The 21241-nt window shown below is 38.3% G+C and overlaps 1 protein-coding gene across 6 annotated transcripts in view; it reads left to right on the forward strand.

The window, feature by feature from the left end:
• The first annotated feature begins 9106 nt into the window (after positions 1 to 9106).
• NOL4 (nucleolar protein 4) overlaps positions 9107 to 21241 on the forward strand; it is a 387024-nt gene continuing 374889 nt past the window's right edge. For 3 of the 6 annotated variants that reach the window (XM_050767257.1, XM_050767246.1, XM_050767248.1), the window contains exon 1: positions 9107 to 9663. In XM_050767257.1, coding sequence (XP_050623214.1) covers positions 9400 to 9663 — 264 coding nt within the window. In that variant the 5' untranslated portion in view covers positions 9107 to 9399. The other 3 variants (XM_050767249.1, XM_050767251.1, XM_050767250.1) reach the window with 2 other exon arrangements.

A 21241-nucleotide genomic window follows, 5' to 3' on the forward strand; every position in this document is an offset into this window, starting at 1 on the left:
TGTTTTAAGCTTGGTAGTTTCTGTCTTTCAAGAAATTGGTCCATTTTAACTAAGTTATCAAATTTATGAGCGTAGAATTTGTCATACTATTCCTTTACCATCCTTCTAGTGTCCATGGGATATTATTTTCTCTTTTATTTCTGCATTAGGTACTTTGTGTCTTCTCTCTTTTTTCTTGGTTAATCTGGCTATACGTTTTTTAAAATTTATATTGCTCTTTTCAAAGAATAAGATTTTGGTTTTGCTGATTTTCTCTACTGCTTTCCTATTTACAAGTCCAATAATTTCTGCTCTAATTTTGTATTATGTCGTTTCTTCTTCTTAATTTGATCTTTCTTAGTTTCCTGTGGTGGAATGTTAGTTTATCACTTTTAGATCTTCTTTTCTAACATACACTTTTAAAACTATAAATTTCCCCCTAAGGACTGTTTTTGTTACATATCACAAATTTTAGTAAGATGCATTTTTATTATAATTTTGTATAAAATATTTTAAAATTTTCTGTCAAAGTTTATTTGACCCAATTGCTATTCATAAGTGTTTTGTTTGATCTCCAAATCTGGGGAATTTTTTTCAGCTCTCTTTCTGTTATTGATTTCTAATTTAATTTCTTGTGGTCTGAGGACATATGTTGTATCACTTCTATTCTTTTAAGTTTGTGAGTTTTGTTGTTTCATCCAAAATGTGTTATACCTTGGCATACCATGTGAGCTTGAGAAGAAAGTGCATTCTCCTGTTATTGGAAGGAATACTCTAAACATATCACTTCAATCAAGTTGATTGATAGCACTGTTCAGGTCGCCTATAGCCTCACTGATTTTTCTGCCTGCTTTGTCTATCAATTACTGGCAGGGGAATGTTGAATTCTCAACTATAGTAGTGACTTTGTTTATTTATCTTTGCAATTCTATCAATTTTTGCCTGACATTTTTTAGGCACTGTTGTTAGGTGCATAAACTGTTAAAAAACTGTTACGTGTTCTTGAAATAAATCTTGCACTTTCAAGGGTCATCCATATTTCAAAATTCATTTGTATTTGTTTTCCTACATGTACACATACATACATAAGTATTATCTCAAACAGCTTTGTTCATAACGCATTCTCTGCCATTGACCCGCGAGAAGCTGTTCCATCTTCCCTTCCTATGTAGGTGTTTGCTCCAATCATCACACCAAGTTATACATTACTGGCTAAAATGACTCTTCAATGTTCGATTGATTCATAGCTTCATTGTACTAGTGAGGTTGTTAATAAATTATGCTGTGCAATATGTTAGACAAATTCTGTGTCATTCACAAATGTGTAAGACTGTGCCTTGAAGATTGATTTAATCCAAAAACAACATTCATTAAGATAAATGCAAGTGTATCACCCTCATGTTGGTGCTCTTCTTTATCAGGTTAGCAGAGTCAGGAAAGGAGATAGCTGAAGTTTAATTGCCTACGATGTATTTTTACATTTAACATGAACACTTAATTTTTTTAAGTTAGCTTTCACTTCCAAAACTCCATATAAACTACAATAAGCACTTAAATTTTTGGAACCTCTAAATGTTTACTCTGTTTTTTGATCAAGAAGATTAGTTAAAGACGTTCTTAAAGACTTGGGAGATGTTCATTTTAGAAGAGAAAAAATAAAAGGGAAATCTAAAACTTTTTTTCCTTACCTTGCTCTTAAATCCTATTAGTATGGTCCCAGGGAAACTGGGGGTGGTTATTCCTTCAGCTTCCCTTATTTCAAAGTTAGCATTGTTACCACTATTTTACAGATTCTGGTGTTTAAGCTCAGATGGTTCCCCTGTAAAAACTATTTCTGGAGTCTGTGGTTTTAGCCAAGAAATCTTTGTGTGCCATTCTTGTCACTTTTATACTGCAAGTTAAACAAATGTCCTAAAATGATTAATCATGCATTTAAAATAAGATATAAGGGCTACATGATGATGGTAAGATATGAATTGGTTCACTCAATAGAAATCAGAATAAAAACTAGAAGTATCGAAAATATAATGGGAATTGAGCAGAGGTGTGTTGCTTCTTCATCCCCAAATAGTTTTTATTTTCTTTGACAAAATAACTTCTAAAAATAATCTAAAAATTCTATAATAGTACTGTCCACTGAGTTGAGGACGAATATGTGGATTACTGTTTTAAGACATATATTTTGGAAGAAAAGATAAGCCATATGGCTAGTGGGAAATAAAGCAATATTTGGGGCCAGAAAAAAATGTATTTTCTTCTCTGTTACAAGGGACACGAACACCAGACTGTTAACTTTGGACTTTATCATAGCTATTGCAGCTAGATGAAAATGTCGGGTGGATGAATGTTGAATAAATCCATATGCCGCTGTCAAAATGCAGGAACTGGCTGTACCATGGACTTGCTCATAGGATCATGTTAAAAGTAGAAATTAAAGAGAAATTTAGAAAATCAACTAGACTATCAAATCTAATTTGGTCTTAATTTGCACACTTAAGTATTTATGGAAATTAAATTTTGGTTAATGCATAATATTTAATGAAATTCTTGCCAAACATCAATATCAGTAAATTTGGGCAAAACAACAAACATCAATTTTTTGATCTTTTCTTTTAGGTTAGAAAGTGGAATAAAGATACTGATATTACAATTTACAAATTAAAATACGTGTTTCTCTGTGTCTTAGTAATAGCAGCCATAAAGATCAGAAAAATATTTAAACTCGCTCAAAAGTGTTTCTTTTCTTAATTAAAGGATAGCTATTGCATACTAAAGACAGGCTCTTTTCAAAATTATTTGGTAGAAGAGTCAATACATTGGAAGTCAACTAATAAAATCAGATTTGTGACAATTTTTACATAGTTCCAAATTTCTCCACCTGCATGAACAGGGCATTTCTGCTTTAACTTTGTTTATTCTGGTTCATTTTGAAAAGTTAATAAATTATATAATAATCAAGTTGCTGATTGAGTTGGTCATTTGCTTCCTTTACAACTTTCTTTTCCTTGACAGGGTTAGTAACAGACTTTTAACCCTCAGAATGCATAATGATGTTCAGAACCTCAGCTTTCAAAGTAGCAAGTACTATCCTCCATAATCTCTAATCTGGCTGAAAGGCTCAAATTCTTTCATGAACTGAACTCAGTAGACAAGTCTCTGGTCAACCCCTTTAGTGGGAAATGTGATCACAGGACATCCTAAAATTTGATTCCTATTTTAGCATGCCTCCAGGTCCTGATCTAATCCAGAATAGGTCTAACCAAAGCTTTCACAGCTTCATTTTTAAGTTTTAAATGATTTTAAGTCCATGTAAATTTGGAAATTACTAACAGTTTAGGTCTAGTCAAGGATTCATCCAAACTGCTTTGCTATTTTTCTCAGGCTTTTCCCAATACCAGTATTATAGCAATAGAAGCCAACTTCTGCTGCTCAGTACATGACATTCTGTTTTAGTCATAAGGTATTAGTATATACAAACGCAATATCAAAAGATGGGGGCTTTCCCTTTTTTGTAGGAAATGTGGACAAAGGTGATGTCATTCATTCCTATGGCTTTAAATTCCCTGTATTTATATCTCCAGTCCAGACTTTTCTCCGTAGTTCAAGCTTCTATATTCAATTCCTACATGAACAACTCTCCTGGTATTTCAAATTTAACTTCTCTGAAATTAAATTCTTTCTTCCTGCCTCTCCACCCCAACTTGCTTCTGCTCCTCCCTCAGCCTCCAACTCCCAATCTGTTCCTCCCCCAAACATTTCTCTGTAAGTCAATGGCTTCACTAGCCTCACTACTAAAGCCAGAAATCATGTAGTCATCTTTGATTCAATCCTTTCTCTCATCTAATACATGCAGTCCATCAGTGTATTAGTTCACTAGGGCTGCTATAACAAAATACCATAGGCTGGGTGGCTTATAAACAACAGGAATTTATTTCTCACAGGTCTGGTGGCTGGAAAGTCCAAGATTAAGATGCTGGCAAATGTATGTCTAGTGAGACTCCTCTTCATAGATGGTCATGTTTTCAGGGTCCTCACATGGAGGAAGTGGCAGAGGAGCTCTGTGAGACCTCTTTCATAAAGACACCAATTCCATTCATGGCCAGCTCTGCTTTCATTACCTAATCAGCTCCCAAAGGTACTACTTCCTAATACCATCACCTTGGGGGTTAGGATTTCAACATATGGATTGTGGGTGGGGGCAGGGGAATGAAGGAGATACACATTCAGGAAGCTCTATTCTTTCTTTGAACTGTATCTTCAACCCATCACTTTTCTCCCTCTACCTCCTCTGTTAATACTCTAATCTATCACCGTAATAGTTCATCTAAGCTACTACTACAACTATCACCATTTTTTTAGCTGGTCTTCCTGCTTTCATGGTTGTCCCTTTCCAATCCTTTCTCCTCAAAGTGGCCAGTGACACGGATAAAAATGCATATCATATCATATATCATCATATCATATCATATCATATCATATCATTTCTCCTGCCTGAGATATCTCACTGGTTTTCTACTGGACCAATAAAATACAAGCACTTATCAATAAAATGTAAGCAGTGCCCTACAAGATCTGGCTGCAGAAGGCTACTCAGATCTCACGTTCTACCTTTCTCTTTCAAGCTCCAGTTGCCCTGGCCGCCTTTCTATTCCTCAAACATGCCAAGAGCTCTTTTACGTTAGGACCTTTGCGCTTTGCCTATAGTTCCCCTGCCTGGCTTCACATAATTGACTCCTTTGAATCTTCAGGTCTCATAATAAACGCTACCTACTCAGAAAGATCTTCCCTAAGCTCATCAAGTCTCTCTACCTTGCCACTGTTTTCTCTTACACTGCCATTTTTCCGCCTCGTAGCACTTACATAAAGCTCTAATTATTTATTTTTTGCGTTGTTGTCTGCTCTCCTTACAAGAATTTATGTTCCATGAGATGAGGACCATGCATATACCTCTGTCTTGCTAACGACGTTAACCCTAGAACCTGTGAGAGTAACTGACGCTTGGTTAATATTTGTTTAATAAAATCCACAATTATTTGAAGGAATGAAAGCTTGTTTATTCTTTGAACACGGATTTTCTGATCACAGATTCTATGTTGTTTGTACTCTAACATTTTGCTGATGAATGCATAGTGTTATGTAAATATTTGTGATTGATACTAAAGTGCAAGATTTTCTGAATTTTTAAAATGTCACTTATAAACTGACCATGAAGTTGGAAGAAATTTTACTTCTATAACAAAATCATATTGTGATAGCCCACGTTTTGGATTATTTTAAATTAAAATATAAGTTTACATGCCTTTTTGCCTTCCTCTTCCTCTCTTTTCTTCCTCTGCTTGTCAGGCAGACAGGACCCCTGGGCCCAGATTGGGAATTGGCATTCAGATGGGGTGAAGAAAAACATTTTGGAGAGATATGCGTTGTAGCGAGGCAATTCTGAGGAAAGTGTCTTGGGAATATACCAGGTTAAATCCCAGGCAGCCTGTTCACATGAACCATATAGCTGAGGAAGCAGCTCAGGATGACCCTGAGATGGGGCTGGGCAGACCTGACTCTAGAGAAGTTCAAAGGAGGAAAATTAATCCAGAGTAAGTTGCTGAAGCAGATTTTAGATTTTTGTTAGGTGCCTACCCTCCTACGTAGACAAGATATGGTTGAAGGTGTTGGCTCAGCCAGCACGATTAATAATGGGTGCAAGTACAGAGCATATTACACTTTGGGTTCCACTAGAAACAAGAGAATCTGCAAGGCTCTAAGACTTACGACCCTTGAAATCTTTGAACTCTGTATTCCTTTCCTCCCAATGCAAATACTCTTTCAGTAGTTAATCATTTAACTTTTCTTAAAAAGAATGTATTTCATATAATGTATTTTATTTTGTGGGGTTTTTGTGCTTGTATATCAAATGTAGTGAATACAAGTGGGGGTTGATGACATTTTTATCTTCTGGGAGTTCTGTATGTCTAGGGTGTTCTAGTTGCTATGCATTAGGGTGTCAAGTATAGTTATAAATACAATGAACAACGTGTGTGTGTGGTAAAGCCCTGGCATTTCCTTAAGACGGGGGACCAACTTCAACCAAACACTACCCAGCAAAAGCCAACAAGAAAGAACAAAGATTATGCCTACCCTCTTCCTTCCTTCTCTTACTCTTATTCTCCTTCTTTCATTAATTTATTAACTCAATTTATTAAGCACTTACTGTGTACATTGTTCACCGCACAAAACAAGAAAAAAGACATAAACTTTCAAGGGTTTTCCAATTAAAATTTAATTTGAACAACAAAACATACTCACATGAAAATATAAATAAGGTAAAAGGAGCAGTGTAGTCACTATAATCTAAAACAGTATTTTTCAAATTGTAGGTTGCCATTCATTTTTTGCTGGGTCATAAAATACATTTATTTGGTTGGGACCATACTTTACCAAATAATAATAACAAATAGGAGGGAAAAAGGCAAAAATCAGTGCAATGTATATTGCACATAATAAAATAGATGTTTTCATACAATTTTTGCAGAACAAATGTATGTATGCACTACATGTCGATGTAAAGTGTATACCTAACTACAAGACAGGGTTCAAAAATGTTTGAAAGACACAATACAGAGGCATATAGAAGAAAGTAATATTAAGTTGAATGATTAAGGAAGGTTTTTGGAGGCTGAAAGTATAGGAATAAAGCTTAGAGGGGATGGGATGCCTTTTCAGATGAAAAGCTGCATAAAATAATTCTGTAACTGTGAACTATAACCATATGAGTAAGTGAAATCTATAGAACTAGCTTATTCTTGAATGACTACCCCAGGACCAATTATCTTTCCAGAAACTTCCAGGAAACACATGACCAATATCTAACTAAATCGAGCCCTAATGCCACAAAGGGAAACTTAACAGAGTTGTTCCTGTGAAGTATACCCCACTAGAAGGGTGGTTCAGAATATTCTTCTGTCCAATTGCGTGTTTAAAATTATTTATGTATTTAAGATATTGAGATTTTTTTAACGTGAAATATCTAAAGATTATTGTTCACCTCAATAAATTGAAAGTGATATTTTTCCCCTGTGTCCCTTGTATTAGATTCACTTGTGACTTATTGGACAGTGTCTTCTCTGAGCTCTATGGTCTAGTATGTATTGAACAAAAATTCAAGGACTGAGAACAACTGATTTATTTTAGTACTTTTTTAATACAAAAGAAGGAAATAAAAGAATAAAAGCAGTCGGGGTGGCCTCTGGAGAAGGGGAGCTGTTGTTGCAGGAATCTTGCAAGTTAATGAGAATTCACCCGGGACTCAAGAGCAATGGAGAGAGGGGGAGAAAGGAGGAGATGGGGGAATGGGGTGGGGGGATAAACTCTTCCTTTGCAGCTGGCCCTCTCCCTCATTTGTTGCTCCAATAAGCAGTAATTAGGTCCTGAGCTAATGGTGTCAGCTGATCTGCTGTTTTTAGGCTAGACCCAGAGGAATCTCCATGGAAACCCTGCTGGAGTCGTCCCCCCACCTGGATGCTGCGTGCTCCTTTCCGCCACCTGGCTGCCGTCGGGCCCGCTGCTACCTCCTCCTGCCTCTAACCTGCAGCCTGCAGCATGCGCACTGCCCCCGGGATCCCTAAATGGGACAATTCTGCCCGTGACGTCAGCGCCCAGCCGTCTCCACAGAAACTTTTGTCCCATTGGCCAATCAGAGAGCTTGGAAGGGGCCGGGGAGGGTGGGGGGAGGAGAGGGGAGTGGGAGGGGTGGGGGTGAGGGGAGAGGCGAGAGGTTTAGTGTGTGGTGCTGCCTGCGCTCCGCCCGGGCTGTCAGTCCCGGCTCCAGCCGCCGCGAGACCTTCCCGGAGACGCGCGCACACACAGCGCACCCCCTGCACACCGCACACCCTCGCTCCCTTGCTCACACACACGCACACACTCATCCTGGCCGAGCAGGAGCCACTGACCATTTTGCAAGTGCCAGGACCAGCTACAGCGCAGTGGGCGCAAACATCCCGCGTTCCCTTTCCGGGTTTCAGTCTGGGAGACGACGACGAGGAAAGAAGGTGGGCTCGGGCGCAGCCCAGGCGCCGGGCACTAGTCGGGCCGTTTTCCTGGCAGAGCCGCTCCCTGGGACGGGCGCGGGCCTCGACTGAGAGTAGAATAAAGAGGAGCGGCCGCAGCCGCCGCGCGAGGAGGATGGGAACTCCCCTATTTCCAGCTCTGGAAACAAATGGATGGAAGTCCTGAATGGAGCAACTGCTGACTTCATCTGCTTGGAAAAATAGTCCAGAGGAACTCATATTTGGCTACTCAGAGCAGTGGAGGGGGTGTCCATGACGTGGCAGGGGGAAAATAGGCAACTGAAACCTCCCGTGTGAACTGCAAACTGTGACCAAGCAAGGGGAAAATGATCTTTCTCTATATATTTTAATTTCCTGCAAAGGGTTTCAAGCATCTGCATCCTAAACTTACTTCTATGTCTTGTTCAGCAGAAACCAGAGGAGTCCTGTCTGGGGGTCCCATCATTATCCGGGAGACCCGCCACCAGCGGCCTGCCTTCCGTTACCCACATCCCCCTGGAACGGATATCTGTTTGGGGCACTACAATCTATCCTGTAGAACTATGGCCAAATCTCCATCAATGCTTTGCTAATTTCTGGGACTTAACTCGTAGAATCTACATACAGGGCTGGAATTTATTCCAAATGCATCTGAAGAAATGAGATTTTAAACCGTTTTTTAAAATATCTTCATAAAATAATTCTGTAAAACAGATTTTGATATGTTTAAAAACATGACAGGTAAGAACTTTCTCTCTTTCTAGTCCCTTAACACCCGTCGTGGGGAAGGTCAAAGCAGGACCCAGGAGGAAGGAGAGATCCGGGACCCGTGTGCCCTTCGGGCTCGCAGGCGGCTGCTTTCAGGAGAAGCGCAGCCCTCACTCCTGGAACACGGGGCCAGTGGCTGGGGAAGCTTCTGGGGCGCGCGCGGGGAGGCGGCGCTGCGCTCCACCTGCCCAGCCCCGGACGCAGCCCGGGGGCGAGGCGTCTAGGGACCACCCCAATTCAATATTGGGATTTTTAATAAACCAAGAAGTGGGATTTTAATTATTCAAAACCCAGCTTCTCTGGGCCAGAATGCTGTTGGGATGGTCCTGGTCACACAATATTAAAGAGACCGATCGCTAAGGGAACAGAAAAAGCGTCCGAGACAGCCGTTGCAATTACGAATGGACCAGACTTGGTAGCACAGGGCATTGATTGCTGGTGCCCAACCGGACCCTCCTCCCCTCTCCCCATCCCTTCCCCCACCCAAAGCAGGCTCCCGCGGCGGCCGGGACCTCGCATCCCTGCAACGTGGCCAGGGCTGCATTTTACATGAGCCCAGGGTGAACAGGTGCGAAGTGCGCTGGGAGCATCCGGCCGGCGGCCGGGCGCGGGGAACATGGAGAGCGAGCGCGACATGTACCGCCAGTTCCAGGACTGGTGCCTCAGGACTTACGGGGACTCAGGCAAGACCAAGACGGTGACCCGTAAAAAATACGAGCGGATCGTCCAGCTCCTCAATGGCTCCGAGTCGAGCTCCACGGACAACGCCAAATTTAAATTCTGGGTCAAATCGAAGGGCTTCCAGCTGGGCCAGCCGGACGAGGTCCGCGGGGGAGGCGGCGGCGCCAAGCAAGTGCTCTACGTGCCTGTCAAGACCACGGTGAGTGACTCGCCTTCCTCTGTTATTTGTCTGCCGGAGCAACCCGGCGGGGAGGGAGGAAGGAGAGAGGCGGGAGAGAGGGGGAGCCGTGAGCCGCCGTTGGCTCGTGTGCCCCCTACCTTCCTCAACCCCCTCCCCAAGTCGTCCCCACTCGCATTAGCCAGGCGCGTTTTCCCCACTGTGGAGTCTTTGTGGTCCTTTTATTTTAAAGCGGCAGCGCACCTCCAGAGCTGGCCTGCCTCCCCACCTCGGGCTCCCGGACCGGCTGCTGGAGCTTCCTTCCCCGGGTCGGGCGGCGTCTAGCGTCCCCGGGCTGGGCCATTGTCCCATGTCCTTCTCTGGGCGCCTGGCGCGTGTCCCACCGCCGCCACCGCGCATAAAGGCCAGGCTGGAAGCCCGGCCGCACGCTCTGAGAACAGACAAGTCTGATCGATAGTCTACAGTGTCTCCTTATTGGCATAAAGCCCGAATGTGGCGCTAGCGGTGGATGTGGGGTTTTCCCCAGGACACCGTCAGGTTTTATCGTTAGATCGCCGCCCAGGAGGCACGGGGCAGCCCGAATGCCTCGATCACTCCCAGAGATCGCTGCCGCGACTGTTGAGATTGTAGATAAGGTCCTGAGAATTCCTCCTCCCCGCCCCCCATTCCCTTCCTCACTTCCCTCTTCTACAAATAAAGCCGCAGCTAGAAGATGAACAACAAAGAGAGATGGGTTTAGGCGCTATCGAATGGTGTGTGTATTTGTTCCTCTTTCTGGGTTGGCTCTAGTCTCATGGCCACAAAGCTCTAGCCCAGGCGCCGTGAGGCACTGGCATTGAGAGCCCAGTGCATCTCAGCCTCACGCTGCAGAAGCCGGTGGGGCTGGGGAGCCGCAGCAGCGTTGATTTCCTTCACAAGAAGATGGGAACTGTGGGCTACAAGTAGGATGGCAGATCTGATGCATGAGACCTTTCTGCATCATGCCACGGTGGGTACTCGCCTGGAGTAGGGATGGGGGAGGCTATCTGGCATCCTTTGTATTTTTGCCTCGCTTTGGGGTTTCTTGAGCATTTCCTCCTTTTCACCTTCCTGTACTGGCAACTGTTTCCCGGTGCAGTATTCCTGGAGGATGCTAGAAAGGAGACGCTTTGAAAGCTATTCTATCTCTAATGGAGGTATATTATATTAAACTGAAAATATGTGCATGAAAAGTTATTTTTTGAAGCATTATTTGGAAGGCTCTTTTAGGTTTGGAAATCAGTTTACGGTTTCCTGAGATTAATTAGAAATACTTGTTTGAAGGATGTATATTTATTTTAGAATTTATATAGAAATTGGGAACCGAAAATAAAGGTGAAATGGAAACACACATAAAAGTTCTGTGGTGGTGGTTGTTTTTTAACAATGTCCTGTTGTTGGGAGATTTCTAAGAGATGGACCTGTAAATGTGTCTTCTCCTTTAACATGTGTCACTACTAAAGACAATGGTGAGATTATTGTCTGGCTTTCCTAAATAATGAGGACTAGATTGGCATGAATTAGAACTGTGGTTTATTTACATCTGGATGAGCCAGAAATCTGGTATACAGAATGAAGTGCTTTGATTAATTTGTATCGGGAATAATATCAAGAATTCAAAACATAAACATGCATTTTCCTTTGGACAATACTGAGCTAACTGAATGGATAAAATCATTTAAGATATCTTTACTTAAGGTCTTATTTCATAATATCATATATGTTTTAAAGGAACACTGTTAGTTGGGAAGTTTATTTTTCATTTCTTTTATGTTAAACTTAGGTCCCTCTATTTAACTGTCAGATAGCTTCACTTGGGTATTGGTACAATGAGTTTATACTCATATGGATTTGACTACACCCACTATATGTGTTAACATAAGTGTCCTTTAAAAGATTATTTTAAATAACATAAATTCAGAACAATTCCAGAGACACTAAGATCATCATAAATGCCAGTTATTCAAACTAGCATTCACGCATGAATATACCACTATTTTGAGTCAAAAATTTATGCAGAATTGCTAAAGAATTACTGCTAAGACATCTAGCATAGAGTGACAACTCCAGGGATAATAATAAAGTAACACGTGTTTCTCTATTCAGTAAAGATTCCATATATTTATGGGAGTGAATATAATTCATCAGGTGATTCTTAGATAATGGTTTCAATGTAGTATTTAAGAGCTCTGTGTTTTATTCAAGCCTGTTTTGAAATATTGAAGAGGTTTTTAATTTATGAACTCGTCTATTGCTCTTTATAAAATTTTTATACCGCTCGTGGCATAGAATTATAGGCTCCTCCTTCTCTGAGAGACAGCCAATCATGATTTCAATGGAGTTAAAAAATAAAGGATCCCCTTTTATCATGTGTTTCCCCACATCTCAAATTATTCCTTCCTTAACGATATGTTGATTTTTCTTTCCGATGGTAGAAGTACAGTCACCAAGAGGACAAAAATATATTTTCTCTTAATTCCGAGGCATATATTGATCAAAATAAAATACTGTATTTGAATAGTATTTTCGTGTAGACTAAGAATGATTCTTAGCTGCTTGAGGTTTGAGGGTTCGCGGCTGGCTTTGCTGTCAGTAAGAGATGCTTTGCTCCTGATGTTGCAGTAATCCACTGCTGCTGATAATTAGACATCATTACTACGGCGAAAAGGGAAAGAGAAAAGGGGAGAGGACAGGCTGAGGCTAATTATCTACTTTGTTTAATGAAAGAAAGAGAGACTGATGGCACCTGGGAGGTTATGTTAGAACAGAGTAGACACACCACATAGACTTAATTGAAACAAGACTGTCTTTAAGTCTCATAGTTAAAGAAGCTTGGTTCTACTCTTATTTTCCCAAAAGAAGAGATGTAGCTTTCCAACTACTTTCCCCCTAAAGCCTAAACTTAACTGATGATAAAATCGAGCAAGTTACAACTGACTTAAAATACAAATATTGACTACTGAAAAGGATAAATATGCCCTTTAATATTTGTCCTGGTCATGTCTAAACCTGAGGGGACATATCTGTCACTGATGTTTAGACTGCTTTTGGATGGAGGAGATACTGTTTGGTCACCAAGCAACAACATCCAGCAACTCAGCCATTTTAGGTCCTGTGTTGGACCTGTGCTTTTGCGCGCCCGCCTGCACTGCACACGCACGCGCATATGCAGTTTGTTGAGCAACCCATCTGCTTTTTAGATAGTACCACTGTTATTTTTATACATTCTTTCATTAAAAGTGTCAGAAATTTAGAAGAATGAAATGATGAATGACTTAAAACAGTTCTGAAAGCGATATAGCAAATGGTTGACATTGATTACATCCAACTTTTAAGCAGCGGTAGTTTTAAATTCACTTAACTGTGGTAACTCTGTTTTACATATTTGATAGTTCTAGTTTAGTTTGTTTTTAGAAGCTTTTGATCCTGATTAATGTTTTCTGGCAACAATTAGTGGAAACATCACACTTGCAATTTAAACTACCAGAACGCATCATGCCATTTGATATTGTGAATGGTAAACTTAGAAAAGCAGAAAATTTATTAAACGCTCTTTTTAAAAAGTCCAGTGCATTGTACAAAACATTAGGAATTTGGTAAGCTTATGTTTTTGTCTTTCAATATCAAGCAAAGAAAGTAATGAATATGAATACTGAAACTGTATAATCAAAAGATGTAATACTTTTCTTGACCTATATTTGTAGGAACAGACACAAAGGTCTAAATTATGCCCTTGTTATATATATTTCTTTCTGATATTTATTCTAACACAGGTCATAAAATGAATTTTCATCCAAAAAGGAAAATGTGTTATCTTTAGTTGTGTCATTTACAAATGATGATTTATTCAGTTCTGCAATCTGTAGCCTCAGATTTCATATTGTTCTTGCTGTGCATACTACTAATTGATTACTGTACAGTGATTGTAATGAATATTCATGGACTGACTCATAAACAGTAACTGTTTTTGTTATTTTTCTGACTGTGGTTTTGGTCATAAATCCTTTATGCGACATCAGAGTGAAAGAAATAATACCCCAAGAGGAGTCCTGTGTACCTTTCCACCCGGCCTAACTTTATGCCTAAGGCATCTATATTAGGCCTTGATCTGGAATCTGCTACAGACCCAGTTATTTATCATGATACTTTGTATCTGTGACACAAAGACAAATCATCATAGTAGTAACTGAGATGGAAACACATTTTTGCTTCTACAGTGGACGTTGCTGTTGATAGCCAATGCATTTTTCTTTTCATTAAAGTACTTTGGGAGATCCTGTAGCATAGGATTTGGGGGTCAAATAGACCCCAAGGATGAATATCAGCAATGTGGTTTATTAGCTGACTTAGTGATTCTTTGTAGAGTTGTGAAGAATAAATCATCTATGACAAGTCCCCAGCACAGGTCAGCTCTCAGGGAACAGTAGGGACCATTAGTAAAGGCCACTCTGGCTTGAGTATTAAGGGGCAGGATATTTCCTCTGAATATAAAGAGGAAATATGACCCTGTTAGAGTACGAAGACTATCCCACTCTTATTTCTTGAGATACCAGTTTTTGATTTTTCCATTGGTTCTTCCTTGTCCTGTTAGTAGCCACAATAGGGAGATGGGGCGAGATGTGGCACTCGTATATATTTCTTCTGTAATCTTCCTTAGTCTGCTGGGATCCTACTCCCCACGGTTTACTCTCTAGACTCATTGCATAAAACGGAGGAAAGATGAAGAAGAAAATCCAGGCATATGGAAGGAGAACTTTCAAGGACTTGAATCTTATGTCAAGTCTATAAAGACCTTTTCCTAATAGCTGTTGTATTTGCTAAGACTTTCACTCTTTCTTTTTTGTTTTTTTGCTTTTTGTTTTGGTCTAACTGGGAAAGATGAATGTGAATCTACTATGTTTTAGGTTATATTCATTTTTACAATCTTTAGATAACAAGATAAAACAAACTTTGTGGATAGCATAGATGACAAGAAACATGGCTTAGTGCATAGAGTATAGATTTTAGAGCACAATTTAAATCCTGGCTCTGACATTTACTGGAGTTCTGGGTCGGCTAAAGTTTAACTAAAGATGCAGTTTCCTCTTTATAAAATGTCAGTATTAATACTAGTCTAAGTAGTTTTGCATAATTAGTAGTGTATATAATATATACTAACATATACTATATATACATATACACACATATATACACATACACACACACACACAAGCATGTGGTATATGCAGCATATGCTGGGCACATAGTAAATGCTAAAAAAAAAAGGTTGTTTAAAATATGATTAATAGAACATGAAAATCACAATGTAATTATAATTAGGTATATTTTATGAACTCAAAATCACACTGCAACATGGAGCTAAAATACAAGGTCAAGCGCAGTGAGTGGCTCACAGCTGTAATCCTAGCATTTTGGGAAGCCGAGACGGGAAGATTCCCCAGTGAAACCCCATCTCTACTAAAATACAAAAGAAATTAGCTGAGGCAGGAGAATTGCTTGAACCCGGGAGGCAGAGGTTGCAGTGAGCCGAGATGGCGCCACTGCACTCCAGCCTGGGCAACAGAGTTGAGACTCTCAATTAAAAAAAAAAAAAGAAAAGAAATACAAGGTATACTTGTATGTATTTATGTACACATGTTTTATTAAGATTTATTCTACTTCATTTTTGGAAGAAAAAATGACTGTTACTATAAAAGTGATACTGTCTCAACTTAACAAAGTTAAATGAAAAGGAAAGAAATAAAGAAAAAGTCATACCAAATGTCCCATCAAAATGTAACGGCCATAAACTAATTATGAACATCATTCTAGATTCCTCTCTAAACATATATGCCAAAAGAAGAGTCGATACAATGACTGATAGTTGTATATGGACAGGCAGAAATAATTTTCTAAAACTAGGATGATGATGATATGCTAATTTAAGAAAGAATAAGAAAATATAAGATTGTCAGTGTGACAAAAGAAGAAATACATAAAATTTAATGAATCACCAATAGATATATGTTTCTTCTCAAAGATATTTATTCCTGAAGTTAATGGAAAAGATTAAGAAAACCTTTAGGATGTTGAGGTACACTTATTTTACCAATTATAAATTTCCATTTTATACAATATTATTGACTTTCTCTAATGATAAATGAGAAACAAGCATATTTTCACTTCTTTCTACCTCCTTGTTTCTTAGATCCTGGTTTACATTTCATTTCACTTATTATATTATACTTATATATTATAATTTATTATATTCATTATATTATAATTATGTTTGTTGTCAGTGTTGTTGATATTAATGTTAAATAATTTAGTTTTAAACATTATTTTCCTATTTAATTGTTTATTTTCGTTTTTGTTATCTGGTTTCCTTTACCTCTGAATTCCTTTATTTGATTGGCTCTCATTACAGTTTATCATTTTTTTCCTGAAGAAGGTCCGTGCACTCTATTCTTTGAATTTCATATACAATTGAGAGTATTTGTCTTTTACCTTTATCCTTGAAGGACAACTAACCAGATGCAGATTCTTTATTTTACTTTTTCTCTCATAACATTATAGATACTGTGTGTGCTCTGTAAAATTCTAAGGCAAATTGATTTTCCCAAATTTCATGAATTGTTTACTTCTTTATTCTTGAAATTAAATTATTTTGCTAAGATATATTTGAATTTCTTGTCTAACTCTATATTTTGTCCTGGATAACTGTGTGCCTGTTTATGGCTTCAGTTAGGCCTGTGTTCTGGTGACATAATGTGTATCTTCTGAAGTCCAAATCTGTACAGTTGAATCTTGAACAACACAGATCAGGATTGCATGGGTCCACTTATATGTGGATTTTTTTCAATAAGTATTTGGAAAATTTTTGGAAATTTATAACAATTTGAAAAAAAACTCAGATAAACTGCATAATCTAGAAATATAAAAAAATCTAAGAAAAATATACGCCAAGAATGCTTAAAAACCTATGCAGGTACTAGTCTATTCATGGCTTAATAGACTGTCTTTTTGCTAAGGCTTGCAGTCAACAGTAGACTATTAGTAGTTAAGTTTTAGGGGAGTCAAAATTATATGCAGGTTTTCAGCTGCAGAGGGTGTCAGTACACCTAACCCCAGGTTGTTCAAGGATCAGCTGTATTTTGGATTTTCTATCAGGTGTTTCCACCAAGATATCCCAAAGTATCTCAAATTAAGTATGTCCAGAAACACATTTTTCTTCTTTCCATTTTCCCATCCAGGGTCCTCCCAGCTGACACATCTTTTTCTTATTCCCCTCTCTCCATGGATAGCAGTACAACTTTACTTACCCATACAAGGTGAAATTTGTATGGCAGCCTTGATTTCTCCCTCTCATAGTCAATGTTCAACTGTTGATTGATTCTACCAAGCTAATACCTCTTGAAGCCACCAGATTCTCACCATATTATAAAATATGCTTATTGCTTGATAATTTGTTAAATTTCCCCAAAGCTATTTTGAAGAAAAATTTAATCTCCAGTACCTGGCATAATGGGTGATGCATTTTGATGCTCAGTATTAATGGAATAAATAAAAATCACTTCCCAGTCTGACACCACATAATGGGACATTATACAACAACTTCTTATTTACCACCACACAAGAGCTTTTTAGTTTTATCTACATATATATATCTATCTGTCCAACTGTCCATCCATCCATCTATGTGTTTTAATTGTGGTAAAAAACACACAACATAAAAGTTACCATATTAATCATTTTACATTGTAGACTTAAATAGTGTTAAGTATATTCACATTGTCTTGAAACAGATATCCAGAGCTTTTTCATCTTGCATAAGAGAAATTCTATATTATACAAGAATTCCCCTTTTTCCTTTCTCTCCATCACCTGGTAAAGTGCCATTTTAGTTTCTGATTATATGAATTGAACTACTTTAGATGCCTCATATAAGTGGAATCATACAGAATTTGTCTTTTTATCACTGACTCATTTTACTAGCATAAAGTCTTTAAGATTCATCCATGTTATAATTATATGTGACAGGATTTCCCTCCTTTTAAAGGCTGAATAATATTCCATTGTAGGTATATGCCATTTTGTTTGTACATTCATTTGTTGATGGCCATTTGGGTTGCTTGTACTTCTATTATTGTGAGTAGTGCTGCTATGAGCACGAGTGGGCAAATACGACCTCAAAACCCTACTTTCAATTTTTTTGGATATGTACACAGAAGCAGGTTTACTGGATCATATGGTAGTTCTAATTTTTTGAGGATCTACCCTACTATTTTTATAGCAGTTTGACCATTTTACAGTCCTACCAACAGCATACAAGGGCAGGCACTCTTTAACGCAAAAAAACAGCTGATTTTTTTCCTGCTCTCAAGCTCTTTCATGGGCAGACTACTTTCTTTAGGCAATTGCAAGTGTTGCATGTAATGCAATTAATATGAACATTATATTGATGCCTTACATTTATCAAGTTCTTATTATAGGTTAATGATTGGGCTAATAATTTGAAACAAAAAGTCCCTTTAATCTTCACAATAGTCCTATGGTATTAACACTTTTTATTATACTCATGTGAAGATTATGGTTTACATTAAGGTGAATTTCTAAAAATCACACAGCTTGGGACAAGAAACCATTTCAATTGGATTCTAAAACCCTTACTTTAAATTGCTGGTTTCCAAATTCTTAAGATAATGTAACTCAATTGCTAAAAGAAATTTCCCCACTATGTACACTTTCATAAACTACATATTCATAACACTGCACCAATACTTAACCCATTATAAACTATATTTAAAAATACAAATATACTGGGTTGATACTAAAATACATAAAAATCCAAGTTTTAACATTTCCTTCTTTACCTCAATAGGTTATCTTAGGCACTGCCTGAGTGTACACATACCAATTTGAATACTTTATTCTAATCTATAATACCATATTGCCTCTCAGAGAACATTGAAGTTAAAACTTTACACTCAACTGAAATACTTTCTGTCATCTTGTAATAAAATATTTTTATATGTAGGGGGAAACTGAGGAGGAATAATTCTTAACCTCTTAGTTATTAGTACGTACACAACTACAAAGATTTCCCATTGGAGAAATCCTTCTAAAAATTCAAGTGGAGAATTCTATATGGAATACTTATTTAAACATGGACCTTTAAAAGTAAAATGTCTGTTTCAAATGCTTCTCAAAACATGAAGTTCATGCTTGAATGCAATATTCTAAATTTTGCCCCATTTTTTCTTGCTTATACTCCTTTGATGTTATGCCTGTCTTTGTCCATTTTGTGTTGTTATAACAGAATGGATAATTTATAAAGAATGAAGATTTATTTCTTACAGTTCTAGAGGCTGGGAAGCCCAAGGTGAAGGGGCCGACATCTGGCAAAAGCCTTCTTGCTGCCTCGTCCCGTGTCAGAAAATAGAAGGGAGCCCTCTTGCGAGAGAGAAGGGAAGGAGTCCAAACGTATTCTTTTATTAGGAACTCAATCCAGAGATCATGACATTAATTCATTCATAAGAACAGAGGCCAGGCGCGGTGGCTCACGCCTGTAATCCCAGCACTTTAGGAGGCCGAGGCAGGCAGATCACAAGGTCAAGAGATCGAGATCATCCTGGCCAATGTGGTGAAACACCATCTGTACTAAAAATACAAAAATTAGCTGGGCGTGGTGATGTGTGCCTGTAGTCCCAGCTACTCAGGAGGCTGAGGTAGGACAATCGCTTGAACGCAGGAGGCGGAGGTTGCAGTGAACCGAGATTGCACCACTGCACTCCAGAGTAAGACTCTTGTCTCAAAAGAAATAAAATAAAATAAAATAAAATAAATAAGTAAATAAGAACAGAGCCCTCATGACCTAATCACCTCTTGAAGGTTCTACTTCTCAACACTGTTGCATTGGTGATTAAGTTTTCAACAAAGGAACTTTGGGGAACATATACATACCCTGGCAATAACCATATGCCTCTATCTACCATGAAGGGTTCTTCAGTGTTTTGTACATTGTGGTAGTCAGAATCCCAGGATGAGTCTCAGATGACCCCCACCCTTGTATAATCCCTTCTCCTTTGAGTGTGGGCAGCATCTGAGAACATGACGAGCCCCATAACTTCCGTAATTATTATGTTATATGGTAAGGCCGACTTTAAGAAAGCGGGACCTTTCATGTGGATCTGATTTAATCACATTAGCCTTTTAAAAGCAGGGGGTATTTTCCTGGCTAGTCCAAGAAGAGGAAGTCAGGGTGGTTTGGAACCTAAAATGTACTTGTTCTTGCTGAAATGCAACGGGGGCTTGTGGTTAAGAGCTGAGAGTGGTCTCTCCATGCTGAGAGCACACTTGGCCAACAACAAGCACAATAATGGGAACTGTAGTCCTACAACCACAAGGGAATGAATTCTGCCAACAGCCTAAGGGAACTTGGAGGTGGATTTTCCCTAGTGGAGCTTGCAAATGAGAATGCAGTTGGCTGACACCTTGATTTCAGCTTTATGAGAACCTGAGCAGAGGACCCAGTTAAAACATGCCAGTCTTCTGACCCACAGAAAATGAGATAATGTTTAAGAAGTTGTAAACCATGCAATTTGTGGTAATTTATTACACGGTAAAATGGAACTGATACATAGTTCTTTAATGTAAAATTTACCAAAAACATGCGTGTAATTAACAGGTCAATTTTTAACAAGTGTATTTGACCAAGATTATTTGTGGTTTAAGATACAGCTGGAAATAGCTTAAATGTTCTTTTCCTCTAATACCTTATGTATTGCCATTTATATAGTTTTTGATGTGATGGTCTATAATTTAGTAAAAGATGTACTCTGTCACAGATCATTTGACATATTTAGTGATGACTCATTAGGAATATATGTGCATATAAAAGTTACTTTGATTCTTCTCTAAATGTTTTTATTTTTAAACATTATTTCATTATATTCCATTCATCTCTTGAGTAGAATACAAGGTAGCTTACTGTTTTAGCAGTAGGATGGAGAAAGAGAAGTAGACCTATCAAAGGAAATTGTTGTTCTCATAATTATAATTAATTTGCCTTAAAGGATTTTTGAAAACTTACATAAAAAGAAATATAACAAAATATAATATTTGTTCTCATTTATTAGAAATAACCATTCTATAATTTTCTTTTTTTACCTTACTTAAATATTACACATTTTGAAGAAGATCTGCCTAACATTTGGGGGATAGAATATAAAAAGTAGCAGCAATTGGCAAGTCTTTTTCTTTTGTCAACATACTGGAGGAAATTGTAAATTAGTCTCCCCTCTCTACGTTGAGTTTATTTTGATTTTCTTCCTTTCTATCTGAGGTTTTTCAATAGCCTCTTATGTTCCACTCTTTCTAATTTTAATCAAATATTCTTTTGTGATAGTTATGAGTTACAAGTTTTTGAAGTATTTTGGAGCTGTTAGAAAATTGGAAGTTTGAGAAAAATTCAGAGAATAAATTTAAGAAGTTGAAAGACTAATTTGAGAATAAGGAATAACCTTATTGGTTCTCACTGGATGTAACTACAGTTGCCAGATGGCTGAAGGGTTTTAGGGTTTTAATCTAGGGCCATGGGGTA

Source organism: Macaca thibetana, chromosome 18, assembly GCF_024542745.1.
Source record: "Macaca thibetana thibetana isolate TM-01 chromosome 18, ASM2454274v1, whole genome shotgun sequence".
Lineage (NCBI taxonomy): Eukaryota > Metazoa > Chordata > Mammalia > Primates > Cercopithecidae > Macaca > Macaca thibetana.